Below are 27,714 nucleotides of genomic sequence, written 5' to 3'. Positions count from 1 at the left end.
AATTAGGGTTTTTAAAGGAAAAGTCAACTGAACTTTGACCGGCCATAACTTTCACATGGGACATCCAAAATTTTCCATCCAAAGCTCACTTTGAAGGAAATTTGGTTCTCTATAATTTTGTCTCTCACATGCCAAGTCTAAAAAGGTTTCATTTGAGAGATATGGACCAAAACATTATAGGTCCTCCTCAAAAGTCAACCAAAAGTCATTTTTTTCAAAAGGACATATAAGGAGCATGGAAAATTATTTTGATACGAGGCCAAAGACACTGATTAGAGGACTCTCTAAAGTTTCCAAAAAATCCTGGTACACTTCCATACAATAAAAAATGAAGGAGTTATGACTGGTGCAAGTTGGGGAAAATTGAGAAAAGACATGAAACCCTAATGGATCAATTTTGGATTTTTAAGTAAATGGGCCTATGCTTTAAATTCTAAACATGATTATGACCTCATATATGACCCATAATTTTAGTATCATATTTATTTGATCATTATTTAATTTTGGATTTTTATTCATTTAAAAAAAACCAAATTTATTAAGTAAAACACAAAATTATGAAATAAATTAAAAGGGCTTCAACTCTAAACATCCAAAGGTCCAAATAATCATAAAAGGAAGCCCAAATTCGTTGGAAATGCCATGGAAGGATATTATGCAAATATAGAAAGAACTATAAGATTTTTATCCAAAATATTTTTCTCTCCAAATACATGAGATCCAAGCCCATGAATTTAACCTAATGCAAGCCATATATGTGCACTACAACACTCAGAATTGGGGGACGAAAATTGGTGGGAGAGCTATGGTTCTAAGGTTTGCAAACTTTCGGAAAACCTAGGGCATGATCAAACATCCTTCTCAGCAAGTATCAAAGTGTTTTACACGTTCCAATCGATCCAAGACGTTACCAGCAATCCATTCCACGCATCGTGCAAGCTTATTCACGTCCAGAACCACCATACTCATTCTCACGGTTTTCCTAAAACTTCTTCATGTTCAAATTTTATTTTCATGCCATATCCACAAATCTTGTGCATATATGTTTACTACTGGACATGTTTATGATTGTTTGGAACATCGTTTCGAAAGTTTTGGTACAGGAATAACAACATGCCATTGTTAGGGCATGAGAGACATGGGCCTTCGTTCTCATGGTTTCGTCCACTTTCAGGCCAATCTGAGGCCATATTTGTAATCAGGGAGTATTTTTACGTTGAAATAGGCCTTTGTTTTTTTTTGTTATGGTTGTTTTCACCAAGTTCCATGTCTGCAAATGTCCCCTACGAAAACACAGCAAATCCGCAGGAAACTCCGTTGGAAAAACTGCATGTATTTCCGCAGCATCAGAGGTTAGGGATGATGACATGGGCGGTTGACTGCTGACCGCAGGCGTGGCACAAAAGCATAGGCCGGTCAAAGTCTTATCTCTCTCTTCGCGTGCATGGAAGCACGTCATTCGCCAGTCAATCACGCGTGCTTCTCTTCCCTCCTCTAATTGGCTGAACGCACAAGATCAGGGGCCCACGTTGACTGGTTTATTTTGAATTTTCCATTTAATGATTATTTTTATATTTAAGTTACCGTGTTTGATTCATTATCAGCGAATCATTATAGCTCAGTTGGCAGCGCAGCGCGTCTTAAGGTGTTTGTGTGCGAAGGCATGGGTTCGAACCTTGCCTGTTTCATATATTTATTTTACTCAATTCACTTGTCATGTTTTATCCATAGATCCAGCGTATCACACTACCGCAAGTCCACAGTGCGCCCTCAATTCTCCAGCCGTCAGATCACAATCTCAGTTAATCTAGCGCTCCTGAGAGCGCAGGTGCACCATGAGTCCTCAGACCTCCACCACACCAGATCCAAAGCTAAGTAATTTTTAATTTAATGATTTATTATTTTATTACATAAACCTTTTTTTATTTATTTTCTTTTCTTTTCTATCTTATTTATATTAATAAAATTTTCTTATAGTTGAATATTTTATTTATCAAATAATTAATTTCATAACTATTTAATTTATTTAATCGTACTTTCGATTATTTTTGTTTATATATATTAATTTAGTCACTTTACATGTTGGACCCATGACCTTAAACCCCGATTTTATTTTAGCATGAAAACTAGTCACTGTTACTAATTGTTGAACCCTAAATAAAGGTTTACGAAGAATATGTCATACACTAAAATGTTTCTTTTCCTGTGCCTTTTTTTTCAGGGTTGCTTTTCGAATGCCTTCCGACTGCGCGCCGAGTCAAAGAAAAAAAACGAAGCTAAGTTCTAACTTCTCTCATTTAACTATTTATTTACCTCTTATTTTATATAATCAGGGTTAGTACCCTTGTCAATGAAATTTCTCTACACTCACTTCTTTTTATTTTTCTCCATTCAATTCTTAGATGGTCAGAGTCAATGCTTCAGGTTTCCTTCAATTCTCAACCTTCATCAGTCGAAGCTAAAGGGTTGTCAAGTTGTCAAAGCTACGAATGACGGTAACCCTAAACCCTATTCTCATTATTACTTATGTCAAACCCTATTAAGGGATCCGCTGGTTTCTTATTCCCTTCCCCTATTATTAAGTAACTGTTTACTGGTTGTATTGATTGGCCTTGAAGGCACTTAAACTGTTATATTATTTTACTGCGTGGTTAGTAATATAGGGAGTGACAAGATTAATTAATTGAACGATAGCTCACCTAACTACAAGATAAATGTAATCGAAGTTAACCACGTGAATGTTGCACCCACCTTTAGGGTAATCCCTCTGGTTGCCTTTGTTGCCTGTTGCCTTGATGCCTTTAATTGTACTAAATAGTCAAAGTCCCTCGATTCCGAGGATACCTAAAAGCAAACAAACGTTGCCCTCAGTTCATTATCATCAATGTTGTCCCTCGATGCTGCCTCGGAAAAATAAAGATGATTGTCCCCAATTGCTAAGGTATCCTCGCATGATGCCTAAAAATGTTAAATGACTATTATATCCTTCCCTTAGACTACCTGCCTTATTTATGGCAAGGGACAGTCTTGTGGCGAACGATAAACCTCGATGACCCTTAACATCCAATTGAAAGACTTCCTGCCCTCTCATGGTATGGATAGACTCTTTCGCCCTGAAAAGCTAAAAGAACGAATTTCTAAACTTAGGGTAGGTAGCTAGTAATTGCTTGCTCACAATCAATTCAAAATCAAATTACTTTTCACACCTATTTCAAAACAATTTCAAAACAAGGCTACGCTTATTTACAAGCTAAAGTCCTTAACGAAATCTTTTTTACTATTCACACACGACATCTTTCAAACAATTCAAACAAACAAGTGAGCTAAGCAATTAAGAGCCCATGGATAACCATGGATGCAAAGGGTGCCTTACACCTTCCCTTTGCATAAATTACCCCCCGAACTCAAAATCTTTCAAAGGTCTTTCCTGTTCTTTTAGCCTTTCCAATTGGATAAAATAAAAGTCGGTGGCGACTCTTGCTATCCGCGACATTTCGATAAAAAAGTCAGTTCACCGTATTACACGCCCCAAAAAGAAAAAAAATACCTACCAATTACTTTACGAGATAAAATATATTGGATCCTTAGAAAACTCGTAAAAAGAGTAATTGGGATGGGTAGTTTTTCCACAAAAAGGCCATCTCCACACTAGATTCTTAATGTCCCAAACAATGTTATTCACACTCCACGCCTCCTTACGGAAGCACGCACCGTTTCTAACCAACCAAAGACTCCACGTCGTTGCAAGCCAAACTAAATCCAACTTCCTATCCAAAACGTTTAGACTATCAAAGTAACGATGCCAATCCAAAAAATTTGATAAACACCCCTCATCTAAAAAAGCCCCTTTACCCACCCAAAATGCTATCTCTCTCCAAATATTTCCAACCACCAAACAACCAAAAAATAAGTGATCCCTTGTTTCTACACATTGACCACAAAATGTACACTTTAATTCTTCCAAAGGGAAAGACATACCTCGTAAAACCAAAAGATCTTTCATTGGGAGCCGGTTGTGAAAAAGTCTCCACCCAAATGCCTTTATTTTGAACGGAACCTCCGCTTTCCACAACAATCCAAAAGCTTCCATATGATTAACAAAAGGACCATATGAAGAGTTTATCTTCTCATAAAAGTCATAACAAGAGCGACCGTGAATTCTTTCTCTGAATTACCGGACCAAACCACTTTGTCCTTTCATAAATCCCATCCATTAAAAGCCTCCAATCGCTCCTTAAAAGACAAAAAAAGAGCGGATAAAACTGGATCTTCCGCTACCCCCGCGGGTAAACCAAAATCTCCCCACTTCCATTCCTCCTCCACCCAACCTCCCATAGCCGCCACCGACACACTCTTTAAGCGGGAAACCATAAATAATTCCGGAAATTCCACATTTAAAGGTTTTTCTCCCAACCAAATTGCGTGCCAAAAAGGAGTATTATGACCATTACGGATAATAAACCTACCACACCCTACTATAGGGTCATCCAAAGAAGAGAAAGGGGTAGAAGAAGAATTAATCTTAATTATATCTTTCCACCAAACCGAGCAAGATTTAGAAACAATTACCTTATTATTCATCCCGGAAGATTTAGAAGACAAATCCCCATAACGCGATTTTAACACTTTATACCACAAAGAATCTTTGCCTTGAAGAATCCGCCACCTCCATTTGTTGAGAAGTGCCAAATTAAACATTGCCACATTCTTGATACCTAAACCTCCTTTAGAAAAAGGTTGTGTAACATCACTCCACTTTTTCCAATGAATACACCTTCTATCATCCACCCTCCCCACAAAAATTTACTTTGCACACTAGTAAATTTTTTTACTACTTTATTAAGCATCTTGTAGAAGGATACCGTAAAGATACACAAGGAGCTAAGAACGGATTTGAGAAGAGTGATAAGCCCTCCCAAATTTAAAAAGCGATTCGTCCATCCTTCCAAGCGACTTCTCATTTTTTGGAGAAGAGGATTCTAAGAAGCTTCCTTCCTTGGATTGAAACCAATTGGAATTCCCAAGAAGTGGAAACTGCTCTCTTCCAACCTACAAGAAAGAAAAAGAGAGACCACCTCTAAAAAATGGGGATTAGAATTAATACCGATCAATTTACTCTTGTGATAATTAATTCCTAAACCCGACACAAGTTCAAATGCTCGAAGAACCGCACGCATCGCCCACACATGCTTCCAACTACCTTCCCCCACTAGCAAAGTATCATCCGCGAATTGAAGGATGTCGACTTTACAATTTTCACTGAAAGCAAACCCTTGAAAATCTCCCGAAAGCATGGAATTTTTCACAAGACCCGTAAGACCTTCCACCACTAGGACAAAAAGAAAAGGTGAAAGGGGATCACCTTGTCTTAGTCCTTTTGAAACTTTGAATTCCTTTGTAGGGCTTCCGTTCACAAGGACCGACATATTGCTAGAGAAGACCAAAAGCTCCATCCACCTTTTCCACTTTTCCCCAAACCCCATTCTATGTAACATATACCGTAAGAAATTCCATCAAACATTGTCGTAAGCCTTTTCAAAATCCACCTTGAAAAGCATACAATTGCGACCCTCCTTTCTCGCAAAATCCACCACCTCATTTGCCACCACAACCCCATCTAGTAATTGGCGATCCGGATCAAAGGCATTTTGACATGGAGAAATAATGGAATTTAACACTACCTTTAATCTACCCGCCAAGAGTTTAGCTACCGCCTTATATAAACATCCCACCAAGCAAATCGGTCTATACTCATCCAAACCAATAGTGTTTTTCGATTTCTGAATAAGAGTCAAAAAAGATGAAGTGATGCCCTTAGCAATAGAACCTCCCGTAAAAAATGATTGAAAAAATTAATAACGTCTTCTTTAATAATATGCCAACACCTCTTAAAGAAGAGGAAAGAGTAACCATCGGGCCCCGGGCTCTTCGCTCCACCACACTCCCAAACCTCCCTTTTAATCTCCTCCTCAAGAAAAGGTTTCTCCAATTCCACCGCTTCTTCCCTGCTAATTGCCTTAAAGGGAACCCCGTCCAATAAAGGTCTACTACCACACGGATCGGAGAATTTCCTCTCAAAGTGGGAGAAAACCGCCTCCCTAACATCTTCCACGGTTTCCACCATGCCACTCGAAGAAAGGATCGGGCCAATATGATTGTTTCTTCTTATTTGTTTCATAACTTTATGGAAAAAGCCACTATTCGAATCACCCTCCTTAAGCCAACTCAAGCGAGATCTTTGCAAAAGCATGTTTTCTTTAATTCTAAGTTTCTTCCAAAAACTACATGTGTCTTCCTTCCTACGGGTCACTTCTTCATCAAACGAGGAGGGTAAAGAGTTGAAATCTAACCTTTCATCGGAGGCATTGATATTGTTGACAACATCATCAACCTCCAAATCGAACTTACCAAACACCTCCTTGTTCCATCTCTTAATAATCTCTTTGAAAAGTCTTAACTTCTCCTTTAATATGAAAGCCCCTCTACCTTGGACATCCAAGCTATTCCACTCCTTCTCCACAAACGGAATAAACTCCTTTGAAGAAAACCATTCATTGTTGAATTTGAATGGCTTCGGTCCCCAATTTTTGTTATCCGACATGAGCCAAATCGGGCAATGATCTGAGATATCCCTATCCCCTATCAATTGACCTATAACATCCCACCTTTCTACAACCGTGCTCGAAACAAGAAAGTGATCGATCCGACTTTTTGATTTACCATCTCCACTAAACCATGAGAATTTTTTTCCTTTACACGGAACATCCACCAATCCACTCAAAAAAATAAACTCCTCAAATAGCTCGACTTCTTTGTTATTACTCATGTCCGCCCTTCCTCTCCTCTCCCTCCCGTTCTTGATTGCGTCGAAATCACCTCCCATGATCCATTCTCCGTCTCCCATCTTCAACTTCAAAGCAAGCAATTCCGCCCACAATGATTTCTTTTTGGAATAATCACAAGAAGAATAAATGTTCACAACATAATAAAGATTTTCCATCGATCTAACCTTTATCCCCAAGTAGCCTTCCCCCTTGAAACTATTTAAAACCTCCATCGTATCCTTTTTCCAAAGAGTGATAATCCCCCCTGATCTTCCAACTGAATTAGAAAAAGAAAAACCAATTTCGGTGTTTCTCCAAAAACTGTGAGCCAATTCATCTGTCATATTAGTCACCTTAGTTTCTTGCAAAAGAAAGATGTCCGCCTTCCCTTTTGAAATAATAGAACTTATGCTCCTCCTTTTTAGTGCACTCACTACCCCCTAATGTTTAATGATCCTAAAATCATTGCACCGTAAGAATTTTCTCCTTTCGACATTCTTCCACGTTTTCCTTGTTATTATTCAAACTACCAATCCTTTTGTCAAGAGTAAAGAGACCCTCCACGTCAACCACCCCTAAAGCCACAATTGCCTCCCATAATTTATCTCCCATATCCCTTTTTAAGAAGTCCCATTGCCTACCATTATTTCTTCTAATATCCGACTCTTCGGATTGATCACCATAACACACCGAAAAGCTTCTGCTTGTATTATTATTCCCCGATCCAATAGATGACCCGTGCACCAAATTTCCTTTGTTGCTGAAGTTTAAATCCTTCCCTCTAAGAGAAACAAATTGATCATTGGCTCCGCCTTTAACAGCCATTTTCCTACCCGCTGCAGATGAAGAACAGCCCCCACACACCCTCCCTTCATCTTGTTGATTCCAACCTTTCTCAGCTTCTTTACACCCCCACTGCTGCGATTCTTATCCCCTGCACCGTTCCTTGCCATGCTGCTGGAAGTCACACTGGCTTCCTTCAGAATGTCACCTGCACCGTAACCACTCCTCCCATTATCCTCACCTCCAAACTTCCCGTCGCTAACACCGATGGGTCCAACCGGAACAGCAACAGCAACTGAGTTACTTGGGTAAGTGTCAGCGGTACTATCAATCGTAGAGCTCCTAAGTATAGCTAGCGATTTGTCGAACACCCCCCGTTTAAGGTCTTATGCTTTGAAACCACACCCCTATTGACTTCTATCCCTTCCTCCAACCTTCCTTTGCTACCTCCCCACTCCTTACTCAGCACAGGTTCACTAATCACATGTCCCTGGGTGTCCACCAACCCAATCGAATCTACCACCTTCTCCGAGTCCGATAAGAAATCTCCCCAATCTGTTCCAGATTCAAAAGAATCTCCAGATGAAAGCGGAGCCTGCAGATTAGCCGCAACCGTACGGTAAGTCCCAGCTATGTCTTCCCTAACAAAAAGTTTACAAGGAACTCCATCGATACTAACCGTAACACAGTCTGGCACAGTAGTAGAAATAGGTAGGTTCAGCATTATCCTAGCAACATCAAAGGCTTTCCCCTCGGCGGTATTTTCGTCCACACAAATAAACTTGCCCCAAACTTCCGCCAAAGCGACAAAAAAAACCAAATTCCACACATGAGCAGGGATGTCGTAAATTCTAATCCACGCATCCCTACTAAAATCTCTTTCCCGCATCCCACTTCAGAAAACCACGACTTCTACCACGAATCACCTTCATTTACAAGATCCCTAATAAAGCCCTCCTCTTTCTCCTCTAACAAACAGCAATTCCTTCCGAGCGGAGTAACCTTAATCGCATACACCCCTTCTATTTCAAGGTACGTTTGAATGTTATGAGCTGAGCTCGGGATACTCACCTTGGCCACATACGCCTTCTCGAATCTACGCCTACTACTCGCATTGTATTGAAATTTGAGAAGACAATTTTCCTAACCACTTGCGTTTCCTGCTGACTTAGAATTTGAGTTAACTGCCTCCTTGTAAGAAACCGCAGTGCTCCTAAAAGCAGCCAACTCCCTAAAGTTGTTACTCCCAACCTTTCTGGCAGAAGGATTGAAGCCCCCTGCTCCCTTCCTCCCTTTCGCACCTGGACTTGCCCTGGAAAACCTGGGTAAATTTACATGAATCTTCCTTCCCGCGATTATTATATTATCCAAATGGACAGCCAACATCCTCGCGTCACCAACATCTGTAAACCTCGCGAAACCAAAGAGTTTTCCGAAACTGTTTCTCCTTGGCGATATCACAACCTCCACAATGTTTCCATTGCAACCGAACAGCTCAAAAAGATTCCTCGCAGAATACTCCTCAGGAAACTCAGAAATGTACAAAGACGTTACCTTATCGGTCGCGACATTCCGATTCCTGCCACCGAAAGGAAACGTGTCCCACCGCGCCCCTACTCGTTTGGAATACAAAACCTTCGTCCAACCTTCCTTCTGCATATGCGCCACCTTTAAATGACCTCCCCGAAGAAGAGAAAACCCGAGAACCCGAAACCAGATATGAAATCGCGACCGAATGGAAACCCAATCAACCCATGACAACACTAAGCTTACACCACGTTCCTGACAAGGTCCCTGGCCCTAAGACCAGGAATTTAAACCAAAATCAAGTAAATGATGTTTCTCAGTGTCGTGAGCCAAGAGAACATCCACAAAGGAGAAAAGAGTCGCCGGCGATCCACGGAAGAGAAGAGAAGAAACGGATGAAACAGAAGCTCGTGAGAAAAAACCCCAAATCGCCTGGGGGCTTCGGTCTCACTCTCTCCTCTCTCTAAAAGTACTCTTTTAATGACATTTTTATATGAGGACATGAGAATGAATCTGAACCATTATATTTTAAAATAAATGGTAGAGATTATGTGTCAATCTTTTTTTCTCTCTCCTCCATTATTAAAATAAATGATGGAGGAGAGAGAAAAAATAATGACGCATAATCTTCACCATTTATTTTAAAATCTAATGGTTTAGATTCATTCTCACATTCTCATATAACTTACTCATTCTCATAAGATATGATGGAAACTATGAAAATGTTATTCTTATGTGAGAACATGAGAATAAATCTGAACCATTTGATTTTAAACTAAATGGTGGAAACTATGTGTCATTCCTTTTTTCTCTGTCATCCATCATTTATTTTAATAATAGATGAGGGAGAAAAAAATATTGACACATAATTTCCACAATTTATTTTAAAATTTAATGGTTCATATTCATTTTCATGTTATCACATAAGAATGTCATTCTCATATGAGACCTATCAAATGAGAACTTTAGTTTTTATGAGAAATGAGAACTTTTAATAATAATCATATGATTTAAAATCAATGCCTCAAATTTCACTCAAATTTGAATGACAATAATTAATAAATAGATTCTGGTTTAAATACATAGGACATAAATACATATCTGAGCATTGATTTTAAATCGCAAGGTTGTTATTAAAAGGTGTCAATTTTTATAGTATCCAAAGTTTTCAATTGATACGTCCTCATATATATATATATATATATATATATATATATATATATATATATATATATATATATATATATATATATATATATATATATATATATGGGGCGACTCAAGTGAGAAAACTTGGTTATTATGAGAAATGAGAACAATGAATCACGACCATTAAATTTTGATTTCTCGATTTTAATGGACTAGATTGATTTCTCTTTCTATAATTCTTAATATTTATTTTAAATCAAAATAGAAAGAGAAACTAATTCAGTTCATTAAAATCAACAAACCAAAATTTACTGGTCGTGATTCATTGTTTTCATTTCTCATAATAACCAAGTGTTCTCACTTGAGTCGTCCCCATATATATATATATATATATATATATATATATATATATATATATATATATATATATATATATATATATATATATATATATATATATATATATATATATATATATATATATATATATAGGCGCAATGAGAGATGAGATCAACAAATGTCAACTATTGAATTCATCAAGAGAGAATGTTAATACATTAATGTAGCTATTAATTCCTCTCTCTTGATGAATCAAATTGTTTATATTTGTTTTTCTTATCTCTCATTATAAAATGCAAATACCTTCATCTCTCATTACAAAATGCACTCACTTGATATATATATATATATATATATATATATATATATATATATATATATATATATATATATATATATATATATATATATATATATATATATATATATATATATATATGATGGAAGATGGAAAAAGTCAGTCAAGCACAAACTTTCATTCTAAACAACTACAATTTTATACTTTATCTAAAATTATAATGATGCAGTATTTTTTTCTTTTAATATAAAAAGTAGGATAAAACTTAGGCGTTGTTCCAATTATGCTCTTGGTGCTTTTTTCCATTAATTCATAAGATGACAACTGTACCCAAGTAAACATCCTCTGTTAAAACATGAGTTTGTTGTACATTTATTTTTTAATATTAACTCCACGTGTTATATCTTGAATGGAGAATAGTAGTAACAATATAGAAGCAACTGCAAGTAAGTTTAGTCCTACAAAATAAATAAAATATTCATTTTGATCCTTTAACTATATTTTTAGGTTGAGATTGATTTCTTAATTTTTTTTGGTGTTACCTTAGTTCCATAACTTCTAAAACATTTAATTTTAGTCTTTTGTTACCTAATTAGAGACGGATATAGAGACCGATTTCAAAGTTTTCTCACGCTAATTATACGAAAAAAACTAAAATAAAACATTATAAAAGTTACAAGTGTGTTTGGTTCAGGGTAGATGGAGGGGAGAGAGGGTAAATTTCTAATAAATATGTTTGGTTTAAATTTTACGAGGGGAGGGGAGCAAAATTCCTTCAAATAACACTTTTTGCGTCCATCCAAATGTGAATTTTAATATGTAAAAAATTATTATAGTTACTAAAAAATTCTCAGTTTAATTTTAGTATTTCGATTTTTTCTTCGTGTTACTACCTCTCTTCTATGTGATTTCTCTCTCGATTGTTTCTATCAACTTATTATAACTATTATCTACCTTCTAAATTTTTTTACTAAATATAAAATCATAATCATTACATTATTTTTATATTTTTTTAATGTCCATTTTTTCTTTTAATATTGTAATTTATCTTATTATATTTTCTTTTATATCAAATTTCAAATCATTCACTTTATTTTATTTTTTTATATTTATTTTACTAAAAATTTTAAATTATTAATTTTATTAATAACTTATTTTATGTATTAAGATCATTCATCACGATTTAAAATTTCTTATTAGCATATAATTTCATTTGTGTCAGAGAGTTATAATCTAAATAAGTGTATTCAGTTTATTTATATAACGGTAAATTATAACGTTTTAGTCCCTCAATATTAAAAAATTTATTATCAAAAAATATGTATGAACTTTTTATATTTAAATATCATATTACTTATACAAGATCTTAATGATAAAAATGTAATTTATTAATAAAACTCATCCACTTCCCTTCTGAACTAAACATATTTTTAATTAAAACTCCTCCTCTCTCTTCTTTTGAACCAAACAGTTATTTGATTAAAAAAAATTTCTCACCTCCCCCTTCTCTACTCTCCCTCCATTAAAATCTCTCTCCTTTATTTGAACCAAACAAATCCTAAGAGAGCAAGATGACACCAAAAAAATTAAGGGACAAATATAAAATCAAGGGTATAGGTAAGAGAATAAAATAAGTATTTTTCCTTAAAAATACATGCTTTTGATCCTACAATATTATATCTATTACATTTTAGCAATTGAGATTTTTCTATAACTTAACTTACATTTATGTAAATTAAATTTATATGATACTACATTAGCTTTACCTAAACTACATATTACAAAAAGAAATATGTGCAATAACATTGTGACATAGTATTTAGGTTATTTATTGAATGAAAGAGGTAAGTGAGGTTTAAAAAAATTGTATTCATCTAGTGAATAGTATTTTAGCATTTAAATTTTTTAAAAAATTAATAAAACATATAACAATTGTGATTTTATCTGAAATCAGTATCTAATTCTCTATATAATTGAAATATGTCTGAAATCTATTTCAATATTAAGCATATATTTGGGATAAAATTTCTCAAAAAAAAAGAAACTTAATATACAACAAATGAATATTTTGCTGAAATTTGTGTAAATTTTTTACATATTTTGAGTCAAAATTAATTCCTTTTGAAATTTTCGTATGAAAATGTAAACTTTCTTATAGTTGGTCTAAATTTTTAATTTATCGAATCTGAAAAAAAATAGCAGGCTTTGTAAAGAATTAATAGACAGACACAATGTTAATGTTGAAATGACGAAAACACCTCAAATGAATATTGTACGAGACATAAAGTTGATATTGGAAATAACTGAATTTTTTTCTTATTTGAGGAAAATGACAACTATAACTGAATTTTTCTTTATTTGAGGAAAATGACAACTATAGTAAAATATATTAAAAAAAAGGAAGAAAGACTAACATGAAAGAGAGAAAGATTCTGAAAAAAAATTTAAATGTCTTAAAGAGGCAAACACAATTCATAAATAAGCATAAACGACATTTAATAATAATTACAATTCAATGGAGTGATATTTAATAATAATTTTTATGAAGTGTCTTTACGATTCCACAAGAGCTACAAATTATTTTACTGGTCTACTTAAGACGAACTTTATAATTTCTAAAATGATAAAACCATTTATTACATGAAAAGGGTGAAATATGACTAAAATTGCAAAGTTTGTTTATGTCACGTTTATCATATTTTCTCAAATTTTTGCTACTATGAAAGTTGAATGTAAGTCATTCTTATCTTTTTTTTTTTTTTTTTTTTAATTTTCTTATTTAGTTTATACAGAATGTTTTAACTAATATAATTTACATAATTTTATCATCTTTTATATATCCTTACAGCGTTATATCCTAATATGACATGTTCTAGTGATTCGAATTGTCCTCCATCTAGGTGTCAAAGACCTATGATAGCAAAGTGTATCAGAAAATGGTGTAGATGTGTATCAGAAAATGGTGTAGATGTGTAGCTAGAGAAGAGTTTATACCTCCTTAGTTTTGTAAATAAAATCATTGTTGTTGTCTATTTGAATAAACTAGTAGAAGACCCGTGCGTTCGTACGAGTTTGACTTTTACAAAATAAAAGTTAAGAAATATATATAATGAAAGAAGAAGTAAGCGGGAAACATAGCAATTATGAATCCGAGTACTAATCACGTAGTCATGAATGTAATAGTACAAGACAATATGTAATTGTAATGAGATAAGTAAAAGTGAATTACATAGCAAAAATATATCAGAACGACTAATAATAAAGAAGATAGTGTCGATACGCAAAATGACACGACTTGTATACTGCAGGTAGCCTTGAATAGAAAAATCTTCAAGTCACCTGAAATCATTAGTATTGATAAATGAAATTATGTTTTTCTTTATAATATGGAGATTATAAGTTAAGCTATAAATGGTTAGTAGTAGTTTAAAATAAAAGAGAGAAGAAAAGCATTAAAATATTGACCCATTGAATTGAGATAATCTATTACCTATACAATATTGTGAAAAACTTCCTTGAAGACCACATTAGTTGTATGGGATAAAAGGTCCTTGTTTTTATCATGAATTAAGATCTTTAAATCAGATTTGCGCTTGACTCTTGACATGGCAGCATATAATTGACCGTGACTGAAGACTTCATTTGGCAAATACAAACCAACAAAATCTAATGATTGACCTTGAAATTTGTTTATTGTCATGGCAAAAGAGACAATAATAGGGAATTGCCTTCTAATAAGCTTAAATGGCTAAGGACAATGAGAAGGAGACAATGACATTTGTGGAATATAAATAGTGTTTCCCACATAAGTACCTGAAATAATCTTAGCTTCGACGACATGATTTGTTAGCCTCGTAACCGTCAATCTTATACCGTTGCATAGACCTTCATATTGATCCAAATTGCGTATTAGCATTATAGTTGTGCCAATTTTTAAGTTTGATAGAATGATTTGGTAATCCTGAAGTCTTTAAACAGCTTAAGAATTCAGGTATCAAATGCTCAAATGCTTCATTGTCATTCGCTTATTTTCTGTCAATTGAATCGCTACTCAAAAACTCGTTTGCATCATCTAAAGACATATGAAATTGTAAAGATTAAATGGAAGAAAATAACAAAGGAACTTAACTCCATTAGGAACATGCACATAGTTAACGAACCTGGTATTAGATTTGTGATATAATCATTAATTTCATCCACAGTTTCGATTGTGGAAGCTAAAATAGCCCGACTTTGTAGAAAATTTGAATCTGTGTAGTTTTGAAGGAGGTAAGGATAGGTACTTGTCACAATCATCTCAATGGTGTCAACATAATCAGAAAGAAGTAATTCGGGAAGAATAGTAACATCAGCATATCCATCATTAGGTTATGATATTTTCCCATCTTCAACATCCAGAATCCATTAAGAGAAATTTGCAATCACTCCAGCATTGCTTGAACTGGAACCAAATACCCTCACCGAAGTGTGAACATTGTTAAAGCTGCCACAATGATCAGACTCGTTAAAAAAATTGTATTCATTTAGTGAATAGTGTTAGAACATAGTTTGGTTTTAATCATATCTTAGTGTTTTGATGATAATAATTAAATAAATTTTGTATAAGTAAATGTGGTACTCTAATTATATGTTTCTCATTTTAGAAGATGTTCTAATACAAGTACCATCAGAACATGAACTTCAAGTAAAGCTGAACAAACGCTGAAAAAGAAAAGTCGTTGAAGTTCTAATGAAGTAACTTCTGAATGCACCAACCATTGTAGACAAATTCTGATAGAAGTTATGAAGAAAGTCACGATGCAAAGTTATGATACAAGATAAAATACCGTTAAAAACATAATGATTAAAAGACGACTGAAGCACTCATATGGAACAATTTCCAAGAATGATTGGAGAAATAAAAAGTACACGCAGTTCATTGGAGAAACAAAAACAAAGGCAAACACGCAACAAAAACAAAAAGAAGACACACAACATTTAATGCTCTCTCCAAAATCAATACAACGGACAAATTCTTGAAGCTATATATATTGAAGATTGTTTGAAAAGAAAAAAAGATATATACATATACAAAAAAGCTCATTAACGAAGAAGAACACTTACGTGAACTCTTACGCTGAAGAAAATATTTTCACTTTAAAATACTGAGTTCATACTTCTTGTACTAAAAACTTAGTGAAAAATCACGGTTGTGATTAAAGCTTATTAGAAGCAATATGAAATGCTATCGTTAGAAGTTAACTTGTAATTGTTCCTTGAGAGACCAGTTGAATCAGATTTCTCAAGAGGGCTAGGACTAGTCATTCTTAGAGGTGTTAGTCACTTGCAGTTGGCTTGTGCATTGTATTGTTAGTCACTTGCAGTCGGCTTGTGCATTGTATTGTTAGTCACAACAGTTGGTTGTCCATTTGTACTCAGTCTTGATTATATTGGATTAAGTCCTCGATTGAGAGAGACGAAATCACCTTGGCGGGTGGACTGAAGTAGTTTGAGTTGCAAACGAACCAGGATAAAAATAACTGTGTTTTGTCTATTGTTGTTACGAACGAAAAAGAAAAACTTATTTTAGCATTAATTTTTTTTAAAAAACTTAATAAAACATATAACAACAAATATAAAATCAATTTTAGCCATATTTCACTAACTTTGTATGAAATCTATTTCAATATTAAGTATATATTTGAGATAAATTTTCTATAAAAAAAAAAAAAACTTAATAAACAACAAATGAATATTTTGCTGAAATTTGTGTAAATTTTTTACATATTTTGAGTCAAAATTAATTCCTTTCCAAAATTTTTACATATTTGCTGAAATTCGTATGAAAATGTTAACTTTCTAATAGTTGGTCTAAATTTTTAATTTATCGAATCTGAAAAAAGATAGCAGGCTTTGTAAAGAATTAATAGGCAGACACAATGTTAATGTTGGAATGACCAAAATACCTCAAATGAATACTGTATGAGACATAAAGTTGATATTGGAAATAACTGGATTATTTCTTTATTTGAGGAAAATGACATCTATAGTAAAATATATTTAAAAAAGGGAGAAAGACTGAAATGAAAGAGAGGAAGATTCTGGAAAAAAATAATTTAAATGTCTTAAAGAGGCCAACACAATACATAAATAAACATAAGGAACATTTAATAATTATTATAATTTAATGAAGTGATATTTAATAATAATTTTTATGAAGTGTCTTTTACAGTTCCACAAGAGCTACAATTTTTTTTATTGGTCTACTACTTAAGAAAAACTTTATGATTTATAAAATGATAAAACCATTTATTACATAAAAAGAGTGAAATATGACTAAAATTGCAAAGTTTGTTTGTGTCACGTTTATCATATTTTATCTATTTTTATATGCTATGAACGTCGAAGGTAAGTCATTTTTATCCTTTTTCTTTTTTTAATTTTCTTATTTAGTTTATACAAAATATTTTAACTAATATAATTTACATTACTTCATCATCTTTTATCCTAACAGCGTTCTATCCTAGTATGACATGTTATAATGATTCGGATTGTCCTCTGTTTTGTCGAAGACCTTGGATAGCAGTGTGTTTGAAAAGATGGTGCAGATGTGTACCTCCAGAATAGTTTATACCTTCTTAATTTTGTATATAGGATCATTGTTGTTTTCTATTTGAATAAAAAGGAAAAAGAGAGGAAGTATTGTTGCTGAAGATATTTTATAGTTTCAATCCAGTAGGTTTTAAATACATCAAAAGTAATAACTGAATAGAAACTAATGCTCCTTAATATTAGGAACCACTACTAACACCATTATAAAATAAGAAACAAACTTATGCAACTGAAAATTTAAATAGTATTAATAACTATTATCATTTATACACTAAATAAAACTAAACTTTGGCAGCATCTAAAAGACATGTGTTCAACACTCCTCCTTGCTTTGGGGCCTGTAAACTTTTTGCTTTTTTCTCATACATTCAAACCTATTGAGTGAGAAAGACTTGGCTAATATACATAAGGATTTACTTATGCATTATGTATAAGCCTACATAAACCATTGGATCATGTTTTTAATTCAGTATTGAGTATTGAGTATTGAGTGTGGTGAATATTGAGTATTGAGTAATGACAAATGATGTCTAGAATTTGATCCAAGAGTCCATAATAATCTATGCATGGTGCATAGATTTTTATCTATGCACGGTAACTGCACCTAGTAAACAAGACTTATATCACCATTTTTGTGCACCTCTCTTAGGTAAAATAATTTGATATTAAAATGCTCGGTCTTCCCATGAAACGTAGTATTATGTGAGATTGAAATAGCTACATGATTATCAACGAAAACTTCTTTTCTTTGATCTTGCTTCATGCCTAAATCTTCTATAATATTCCTTAGCTAAATAGCTTGATTAACGACTAATGTTGCAGCGACAAACTCAGCTTAAGCGGTTGACTGAGCGACGACCTCTTGCTTTTTTTTTTGAAAGAAAGAAATTATATTAAATCAACAAAGAGTCGAGATTACATCCCACAAGAGAGCCGAACAAGAAAATTACAAACCGATTGAAACCTAACTTAAGTAAAACAATGAGTTATTGCTAAACTCATAGAAGTTATAATTGGAATGAGTAATTTTCCCGATGAACGACCACCTCCAAACGAGCGCTTTACAACTCCAAACGACATCCCGCGAATTCCACGAGCCATTGTTGAAAACAATATCGTTCCTTCACAACCAAAGGCTCCATAAATTAGCTAGCCAAACGGTACCAATTTTACCGCTTTTGACTTTCTTCGCACGACAAAAGGAGATCCAAGACAAAAAACTTTATTTGAAATCCATACCGATATTAAAGGGTAACCCAATCCACTCGGCCATTTCCCTCCAAACAATACCGGCATTCCGACAAGATAGGAAAGAGTGAAGAAGAGATTCATTGCAATTGGCACAAAAAACACAATCTAGGTTCGATGTATTAGTAAGAATATCTTTACGCCAAAGAGAATCCTTTGTGGGAACTTTGTTGATGAAGCACCTCCAACCAAAAGACTTCACTTTCAATGGAACATCTACCTTCCAAATATCGTTGAAGGCCGAATCGAATCGATTAGCCGGACCAAAAGGAACAAAAAAGCTGCAAAGAAAAAGATAGCATGAAGCAACTTTGTAAATTCCATCCGGTTCTGAATTCCAAACGACAGCATTCGGCTTTGAATCAGCCATCACAACCGCGGACAGCGCATAATGGATGTTGTGGAGCTGCTGAGCGCGGGCAGCTGTACAGGTGGTCGCGGCCTGAACAGAGGCAATGCTGGCAGCCATAGCGGTGGCAGTGCTGGAGGAAACAACCCTACCAACAAGTTCTGAAACAGTGGCATACTCCAAGGCAGCATTCGGCCTAGCATAATGTTCATAAACATGGTTTGCGGGAATGCCTAAATCTCCCAGAAGCCACTCCCCATTAATCCACCCTCCCATGGCGCCAGTTGAAACGTCTTGCAACAAAGAGCAATTGAAAAGATTCGCGAAGCGTTCCTTTAAAGGACCACCATCCAACCAATGGGATTTCCAAAAAGATATAGAGTGCCCATCTCCAACCTGAAAAAGAAAATTGTTAGTGAAAAAATTCTTCGGTAGATCTTTCCCCAAAGAGATTAAATTTGCCCACCACACCGATGTCTTCCTTCCCTTCTTAACACTCAAATTGTCACAACACAACCTAAGATTCACATCCTCATAACGAGCTTTAAGCATTCTATACCATAAATCTTTAGATGCTAAATCCTCCAATGCCACTTCAAAAGAAGTGCTTTACTAAATTGGTCCAACCTTCTAAAACCGAGACCGCCTTTCTCCACCAGAAGGCACAAGGCGTTCCATTTAACCCAATGCAATTTCCTTTTTTCATCTACCCCTCCCCATAAAAAGTTACTTTGCATTCTATTTATCTCCGCTATCACTTTCTTTGGTGCTTTGTAGAAAGAAAGGGTGAAGATTGCCCAGCTACTTAAAATCGATTTTATAAGAGTGATCCTCCCTCCAAAACTAAGCCACCTCCCTTTCCAAGAACTCAACTTCCTCCTAACATTGTCCAAAAGAGGTTTCCAATAAGAGATTCTTCTTGGGTTTGAACCAATAAGAATACCGAGAAATTTGAACTCCTTCTCCTCCGGCCTACAATTAAGGAAATTAGTAGCAACTCCCATGAAGTGCGTATTAATATTGACTCCAATCAACTTGCTCTTATGGTAGTTAATCCTAAGGCCCGATACCAATTCAAAGCTCCATAACACCGCCTTAATAGCCCAAAGATGTTTCCAACTCCCGTCGCCTATTAAAAGCGTATCATCGGCGAATTGGAGAGTATCAATGAAACATTTTCCATTCACATTAAACCCTACAAAATCCCCATTAGCGACCGCTCTTCCAACCAAATCCTTTAAACCTTCCGCCACTATAACAAAAAGGAAAGGAGAGATAAGGTCTCCTTGGCGAAGACCCCTTTCCACCAAGAATTCCTTCGTTGGATTACCGTTGACTATCACCGACATCTTGCTAGAGAAAACAAGCGCTTCCATCCACTTCATCCACAAATTCCCGAATCCCAACCTTCTCATCATGTACCTAAGGAAATTCCAACTTACTTTGTCATAGGCTTTTTCGAAATTGACTTTTAAAAGAAGGCATTCTTTTCCTTCCTTACTAGCAAAATCAACTAACTCGTTAGCAATTAACACTCCATCCATCATTTGTCTCCCCAGAACAAATGCACTTTGACAATTAGAAATGATGTGAGGTAAGACTTTCTTAATCCTACAAGCCAAGACTTTAGCAACAATTTTGTAAATACTCCCCACTAGGAAAATAGGTCGGTATTCATCTAAAACTAAAGGATTGCTACTCTTTGGAATTAGAGCAATGAAAGAAGATGTTATATATTTGGACAAAACCGCTCCGGAGAAAAAGCTATTAAAACAAGAAAGAACATCTTCTTTTAAAAAAGGCCAACATTTCTTGATAAAAAGAAGAGAAATACCATTCGGCCCCATGCCTTTAGTTCCATCACAACTCCAAACCGCCGCCTTTATTTCCTCTATCAAAAAAGGATCCTCTATTGAACAAGATTGGTCGACACTCAAAGATTTAAAATCAATACCATCCAACAAAGGTCTTTCAAAATAATCCTCCTTAAATTTGTAAGTTTAAGAGTGCGCCTAAGAGGGGGGGGTGAATTAGGTTTTCAAAAATTTATCCGGTTTTTAGAATACTTGTACTTATTTTTTGGTTAAGTGTTTGAAGGCTTTTGAATGGTTCTTTTCTTTCCTTGATAATAGTGATGAAAGCGGTAAATTGCGGAAAAGTAAAGAACACAATGATGTATACTGGTTCCCCTCACAATCCGAGAGTACTCCAGTCCCCTTTCAACATGAAAGAGATTTTACTATTGTTAGATCTTTGTACAAGCCTACACAAGACTCCTCCTACAATCTTCTAACAAAACCACCAAGAACAATCCTCTTGGATTTTTCACTAACTTGTTTCCAACAATCCTGGACAACAAGATCTCAACCACCAAGAACAATCCTCTTGGATTTACTATCTTGATTATGAGAACAATCCTCTCACTAATCAATAACCCTTACTTCCAACAATCTTGGATAGCAAGTCAAAAATAACAAAATATATTTTGAGTAGAAAGTTGATGAACATATATCAATCTATAAGATTGATCTTCTCTTTCAAGCAAAAAACAATTTACAATGATATAATATAGTGCTCAAGTGTTTATGTATGAATGAGAAACTTTTCTAACAATGTGTAGAAAAAGTTTCAATGAAAGTTTATGAATGATGAACACTTTGTTTGAAAATATTTGTGAGAATAAGGTTTGTAAATTGTAATGAAAGAGGTGAGATTTAAATCTGAAGTTTATGATATTTATATAGGTATTTACACCCTTTAGAAAGAGTATAAAATGATCAACCAATGCAATGTTTAAGGTTTGAGAATATATGTTCGTTTGGGACAGATTTTAACAAGAAGAGACACACTGGTTCAGTAGGAACCGGTTCCTGCCTGGGACAACCCGGTTCCTGCTGAACGTTACAGCAGAATATTTGAATTTTGAATGTGGGAACCGGTTCCTGCATAGGGACAACCCGGTTCCCCATAGTAAACCACAGAATGCTGAAAACTGAGAATGCTGGGAACCGGTTCCCCCATAGGGACAACCCGGTTCCTAAAACCTTTATTTAGGATTTTGACTTTGGAAAAGGTTTCAACAAGAGTTTACTTTGGAGTGAAACTTATGCCATGCATATATAAGTTTGAATATGTATGAATGAAAGTTTATATGATTTTTGAGCACTGAAAAATATCAAATGTAAAAGTATTTAACTTGTACCATTATGACTTGAAGATCAATCAACCAAAGCTAATCTTCATGAAAGTTGCAATCTTGATCCATAGCTTATTTGATCTTTTTGCTCATCCTTTATTGATGCATACTTATGATAGTTGTCTTCATCAAAACATAGTATTGTAGAAGCTTGCATTCACATTCTCCCCCTTTTTGATGATGACAACCTTTGAAATATGAAGTGTAATGCTATTATGTGAATGCTCCCCCTAAATTTGATAACTCCCCCTTGATCAAAGCTCTCCCTTGATTCTTGAGAAATATTATTTCTTTGTGGCTGAAAATGTTTAGAGACAAGCAAGCATACACATATACACCAATATAAAGATCAAATAAGCTATGGATCAAGATTGCAACTTTCATGAAGATTAGCTTTGGTTGATTGATCTTCAAGTCATAATGGTACAAGTTAAATACTTTTACATTTGATATTTTTCAGTGCTCAAAAATCATATAAACTTTCATTCATACATATTCAAACTTATATATGCATGGCATAAGTTTCACTCCAAAGTAAACTCTTGTTGAAACCTTTTCCAAAGTCAAAATCCTAAATAAAGGTTTTAGGAACCGGGTTGTCCCTATGGGGGAACCGGTTCCCAGCATTCTCAGTTTTCAGCATTCTGTGGTTTACTATGGGGAACCGGGTTGTCCCTATGCAGGAACCGGTTCCCACATTCAAAATTCAAATATTCTGCTGTAACGTTCAGCAGGAACCGGGTTGTCCCAGGCAGGAACCGGTTCCTACTGAACCAGTGTGTCTCTTCTTGTTAAAATCTGTCCCAAACGAACATATATTCTCAAACCTTAAACATTGCATTGGTTGATCATTTTATACTCTTTCTAAAGGGTGTAAATACCTATATAAATATCATAAACTTCAGATTTAAATCTCACCTCTTTCATTACAATTTACAAACCTTATTCTCACAAATATTTTCAAACAAAGTGTTCATCATTCATAAACTTTCATTGAAACTTTTTCTACACATTGTTAGAAAAGTTTCTCATTCATACATAAACACTTGAGCACTATATTATATCATTGTAAATTGTTTTTTGCTTGAAAGAGAAGATCAATCTTATAGATTGATATATGTTCATCAACTTTCTACTCAAAATATATTTTGTTATTTTTGACTTGCTATCCAAGATTGTTGGAAGTAAGGGTTATTGATTAGTGAGAGGATTGTTCTCATAATCAAGATAGTAAATCCAAGAGGATTGTTCTTGGTGGTTGAGATCTTGTTGTCCAGGATTGTTGGAAACAAGTTAGTGAAAAATCCAAGAGGATTGTTCTTGGTGGTTTTGTTAGAAGATTGTAGGAGGAGTCTTGTGTAGGCTTGTACAAAGATCTAACAATAGTAAAATCTCTTTCATGTTGAAAGGGGACTGGAGTACTCTCGGATTGTGAGGGGAACCAGTATACATCATTGTGTTCTTTACTTTTCCGCAATTTACCGCTTTCATCACTATTATCAAGGAAAGAAAAGAACCATTCAAAAGCCTTCAAACACTTAACCAAAAAATAAGTACAAGTATTCTAAAAACCGGATAAATTTTTGAAAACCTAATTCACCCCCCCCTCTTAGGCGCACTCTTAAACTTACAATTGGTATCAGAGCAAGTTATAGGTAACTTGTTCCTAAAGATCCAGAATGGCTTCCGCAAATCAGAATCCAGTTTTTAGAGATGGTGGTAGTAACAACAAGCCTCCATTATTTTGTGGTGAATACTTTGACTTTTGGAAAATCCAAATGAAGGCTCATTTAGAAGCAAAAGGAGAAGAAGTATGGGAAGCAGTCCAAAATGGTCCCTTTGTTCCTACAACTGTCGTCGATGGTGTTGAATCAACAAAGCCTAAAGTTTCATGGAACGATGATGATAGAAGGAAAGTTCTTGCTGACAAAAAGGCGATCAGTCTTCTTCATGGTGCTCTTAGTATGGATGAATTCTTCCGAATATCAACATGTACAACATCAAAAGAAATTTGGGATACTCTTGTAGAAACTCATGAAGGTACCGCTGAAGTTAAAAGATCAAGATTGAATACCTTAAGTCAAGAATATGAATTGTTTAGAATGAAGCCCAGAGAAACTATTCTCGAATTGCAAAAACGATTCGTTCATTTGACAAATCACTTGAAGGCACTTGGTAAGACTCTTCCTACCGAAGAACTAAATCTAAAGGTTCTTAGATCTTTAACAAGAGAATGGCAACCGAAAGTAACGGCGATATCCGAGAAAAAGAATCTATCAAAGATGACTTCCGCAACCTTGTTCGGTAAACTTCAAGAATATGAAACAGAACTCGGAAGACTTGAAACGCATGAAATTCAAATGAAAGATTCAAAAGATATTGCCTTGAGGACAAGAGTCAAGCATCATGATAGCAATCAAGAGGATGAATCCACTAGTGAAGAAGATAATGAGTTTATCAAAAAGTTTGAAAAATTTCTAAGAAAAGAAAAGAAAAAGGAGATTATTAAAGAGGAAGCACCAACAAGGAAGATTAAATGCTTCGAATGTGGAGAAAGAGGACATGTCAAAAGTGAATGCCCTAAACTTGTAAAGAAGGACAAATACTTTAAGAAAAATAAAGATAAAAAATCAAAGAAAGCGTATGTAGCATGGGATGACAATGAAATAAGTTCATCTTCAGATGAAGAACATGTGAATCTTGCATTGGTAGCAACGCACCATTCCGATGATGAAGACAATGAGGTTAGTAATGAATTTTCTCTTTTTGATAATGATGTTCAAGATGCAATAAATGAATTGTTAAATGAGTGCAAAATTCTCTATAAAACTATCTCATCTCAAAAGAAAATAATATCATCTTTAGAAGAGAAGGTTAAGATAATAGAAGAAAAAGATGACAAAGAAAAAATGATTAGTGTTCAAGAAGATAGTGTTGCATGCAAGAATTGTGAATCACTTTCTTTTGAAATTGTTCAATTAAAGAGAGTTCTTGAAAGGTATGAAAAAGGACAAATTGGGTTGGAAGGTGTCCTTAGGCAACAAAGATTCCCTAATGATAAAAGTGGTCTTGGATATGCAAAGTCTAAACCAAGTACTAGTAAAACTATCTTTGTGAAGGCAGGTGAACAATTCAACAAATTGGATAAAGCACAAAAGGTTTATCATCATCCTAAAAGGTTTCCTAAAAAGAAACCATATGTTCCTAGATATAAAAGCAACTTTGAACCTACTTGTTTTTATTGTGGTATTATTGGTCACACACCCAATGCCTGTTATGTAAGGAACTTTAGTGTTCCTAGTGGACATTATGTATGGGTGAAGAAAGGAACTAACTATGATGGACCCAAAGCCACTTGGGTACCAAATCAAACTTAATTTGTTTTGTAGGTTTGCTTGAGGACCACTTAAAATCTATGGTGTTTTTATCAAGTGGTGGTTCTAAGCATTTGACGGGAGACATGAACTAACTTTCAAATCTAGTTTTTAAAAGTCCAAGGGTGATTTCACATATGGAGAATACCTTAAAGGAAGAATTCTTGGCATTGACAAAGTTGGAGCACTAACTTTCATATCCATTGAGGATGTACTTTATGTTGAAAGACTAAAGCAAAATCTTCTAAGCAAAAGTCAACTTTGTGACAAAGGCTTCAAGATCAAATTCACTAAGGAAGAATACTTGATCATTGATAAAGTCACCAATGAGGTAAAACTCATAGGTAAAGAATTATTTGTGTTCATATTTTATAATAATTTATCTTTTTCCCATCCTTTATTGATGCATACTTATGATAGTTGTCTTCATCAAAACATAGTATTGTAGAAGCTTGCATTCACAAAATTTACATTCAAAATGAGTCTTCACCAAATCCTTCACCTCATTAACCGAAGACACGACCCCTTCATTAGAATATAACAAGCTAATGCGGTTCCTACGCCTCCTCTCCTTCACCGTGTTATGAAAGAATCTACTATTAACATCCCCATCGTTTAGCCACTTCAACCTACTTTTTTGAATAAACATGTTCTCCTTGAGTTTAAGATTGAGCCAAATGTTCTTAGAGGCCTTAACTTTATTAAGATGAATCTCCTCCTACCAAACATCCCTATTGTCCCATTCGTTTAGCTCCTTCACATTCTCCTCTATCTCCAAGTCTATCCTCCCTAAAACATTTTTTCCCACCACTTCAATCTCTCTTTAATTAAGCGAAATTTCTCCTTCAAAACAAAATCTCCCCTCCCATGAACGATAAGCCTCTCCCACTCCTTCTTAACAAATTCATAGAAGCTCTTGTCATTAAACCATTCATTATTGAACTTGAACGGTTTTGCACTCCAATCTTCTTTGTCAACCATCAACCACACCGGGCAATGATCGGAAACATCTCTCATGCCTATCCATTGACCAACCACCCCCCAAGACAAGATAATATTATTGGAAATGAGAAATCTATCGATTCTGCTCTTTGATTTTCCATCCCCACTAAACCAAGAGAACCTCTTGCCTTTGCAAGGCACGTCTACTAGCCCGGTTTCATCAATGAAATCCGAAAACTCTCTCCATTCAACATTGCAACTCCTAGAAGAAAGACCACGTCTCTCGCTTCTCTTTTTTACTACATTAAAATCTCCCGCTATTATCCATTCTCCGTCTTGATATTTGTTTTTCAGATCGATCAACCGGGTCCATAAAATGCGCTTTAGAGGCAAAGCACAAGCAGAGTAAACATTAAAAACGTAGAAATAATCTCCTTTCCACAAAACTTTTGATCCAAGGAACCCCGGTCTAGAAAAACTAGCCAAGACACTAACTGTTTGAGTTCTCCAAATGGACAGTAATCCACCTGATAATCCTTCTGAAGCTGAAAAAGAAAAATCCATATCATCCTCCCCCAACAAACTTCTAACCATCGCCTCATTAATATCTTTCAATTTCGTTTCTTGTATAAGAAAGAAATCAGCCCTTCCTTTTGTTATCAAACTTCTAATCTTTTTTCTTTTAATAAGGCTACCACCGCCCATAATGTTAAAGCTCCCAACTATCATTTAAAACAAATTAGAGGCACCTTCCTTCCTTCATTAACTTTAACTCCCCTAGGAAAAACATCCATTGAATTATTCTGAGCAAATTTCCCACTGTGAACCTGAATAACCCCTAGCTTATCCATTTCTAGATTCAACCTATCATTACTACTGCTGCCAAAATTGGAGAGAGTCCTAATGTTGCATCTAACAATATCAGATTCAACAGGCTGAGATGCAAAATTAGGATATCCGATAAATTCGCTGGAACTATTAAGGATGTTGCAGTCACGAATAGGATGGATAAGGGATAAAACCTGATTCGTACCTCCCTTTTCTTGACGAGCGCACTTCAAATTTTGATTGGATTTTAAGGAAATGGATTTCTT

At 34.8% G+C, this 27,714-nt stretch overlaps 3 protein-coding genes and 2 long non-coding RNA genes across 6 annotated transcripts; 2 read left to right on the top strand and 3 right to left on the bottom strand.

Annotated features, from left to right (window-relative positions):
• Nucleotides 1-3,559: 3,559 nt before the first annotated feature.
• Nucleotides 3,560-4,090, bottom strand: LOC131625086 (uncharacterized). Its single transcript, XM_058895984.1, has one exon. It carries the CDS (start codon nucleotides 4,088-4,090, stop codon nucleotides 3,560-3,562), a length of 531 nt encoding a protein of 176 aa, XP_058751967.1.
• Nucleotides 4,091-4,979: 889 nt separating this feature from the next.
• Nucleotides 4,980-5,483, bottom strand: LOC131625084 (uncharacterized mitochondrial protein AtMg01250-like). Its single transcript, XM_058895983.1, has one exon. The coding sequence runs from the start codon at nucleotides 5,481-5,483 to the stop codon at nucleotides 4,980-4,982; it is 504 nt and encodes a 167-aa protein (XP_058751966.1).
• An 8,052-nt stretch (nucleotides 5,484-13,535) lies between these two features.
• On the top strand, nucleotides 13,536-14,305 carry LOC131625063 (uncharacterized). Of its 2 annotated transcripts, none has more exons than XR_009290724.1 (2): nucleotides 13,536-13,652; nucleotides 13,769-14,305. It is a non-coding gene; the product is annotated as an uncharacterized LOC131625063 (long non-coding RNA). The 2 variants fall into 2 exon arrangements; XR_009290723.1 differs by having other exon boundaries at nucleotides 13,543-13,652; nucleotides 13,821-14,305.
• Nucleotides 14,306-17,173: 2,868 nt separating this feature from the next.
• Nucleotides 17,174-17,616, top strand: LOC131625062 (uncharacterized). The gene is made up of 2 exons (XR_009290722.1): nucleotides 17,174-17,307; nucleotides 17,414-17,616. It is a non-coding gene; the product is annotated as an uncharacterized LOC131625062 (long non-coding RNA).
• Nucleotides 17,617-26,467: 8,851 nt separating this feature from the next.
• Nucleotides 26,468-27,325, bottom strand: LOC131625083 (uncharacterized). Its single transcript, XM_058895982.1, has one exon. It carries the CDS (start codon nucleotides 27,323-27,325, stop codon nucleotides 26,468-26,470), a length of 858 nt encoding a protein of 285 aa, XP_058751965.1.
• Nucleotides 27,326-27,714: the final 389 nt, after the last annotated feature.

Source organism: Vicia villosa, unplaced genomic scaffold (genome assembly GCF_029867415.1).
Source record: "Vicia villosa cultivar HV-30 ecotype Madison, WI unplaced genomic scaffold, Vvil1.0 ctg.000182F_1_1, whole genome shotgun sequence".
NCBI lineage: Eukaryota > Viridiplantae > Streptophyta > Magnoliopsida > Fabales > Fabaceae > Vicia > Vicia villosa.
The sequence above is the reverse complement of the archived record's forward strand: the minus strand, read 5'-3'. Positions and strand labels throughout refer to the sequence as shown.

Coding starts and splice junctions, on each gene's coding strand:
- LOC131625086 (XM_058895984.1), bottom strand. CDS start 4,090: ATGGAAGCTTTTGGATTGTTGTGGAAAGCGGAGGTTCCGTTCAAAATA.
- LOC131625083 (XM_058895982.1), bottom strand. CDS start 27,325: ATGGGCGGTGGTAGCCTTATTAAAAGAAAAAAGATTAGAAGTTTGATA.
- LOC131625084 (XM_058895983.1), bottom strand. CDS start 5,483: ATGGGGTTTGGGGAAAAGTGGAAAAGGTGGATGGAGCTTTTGGTCTTC.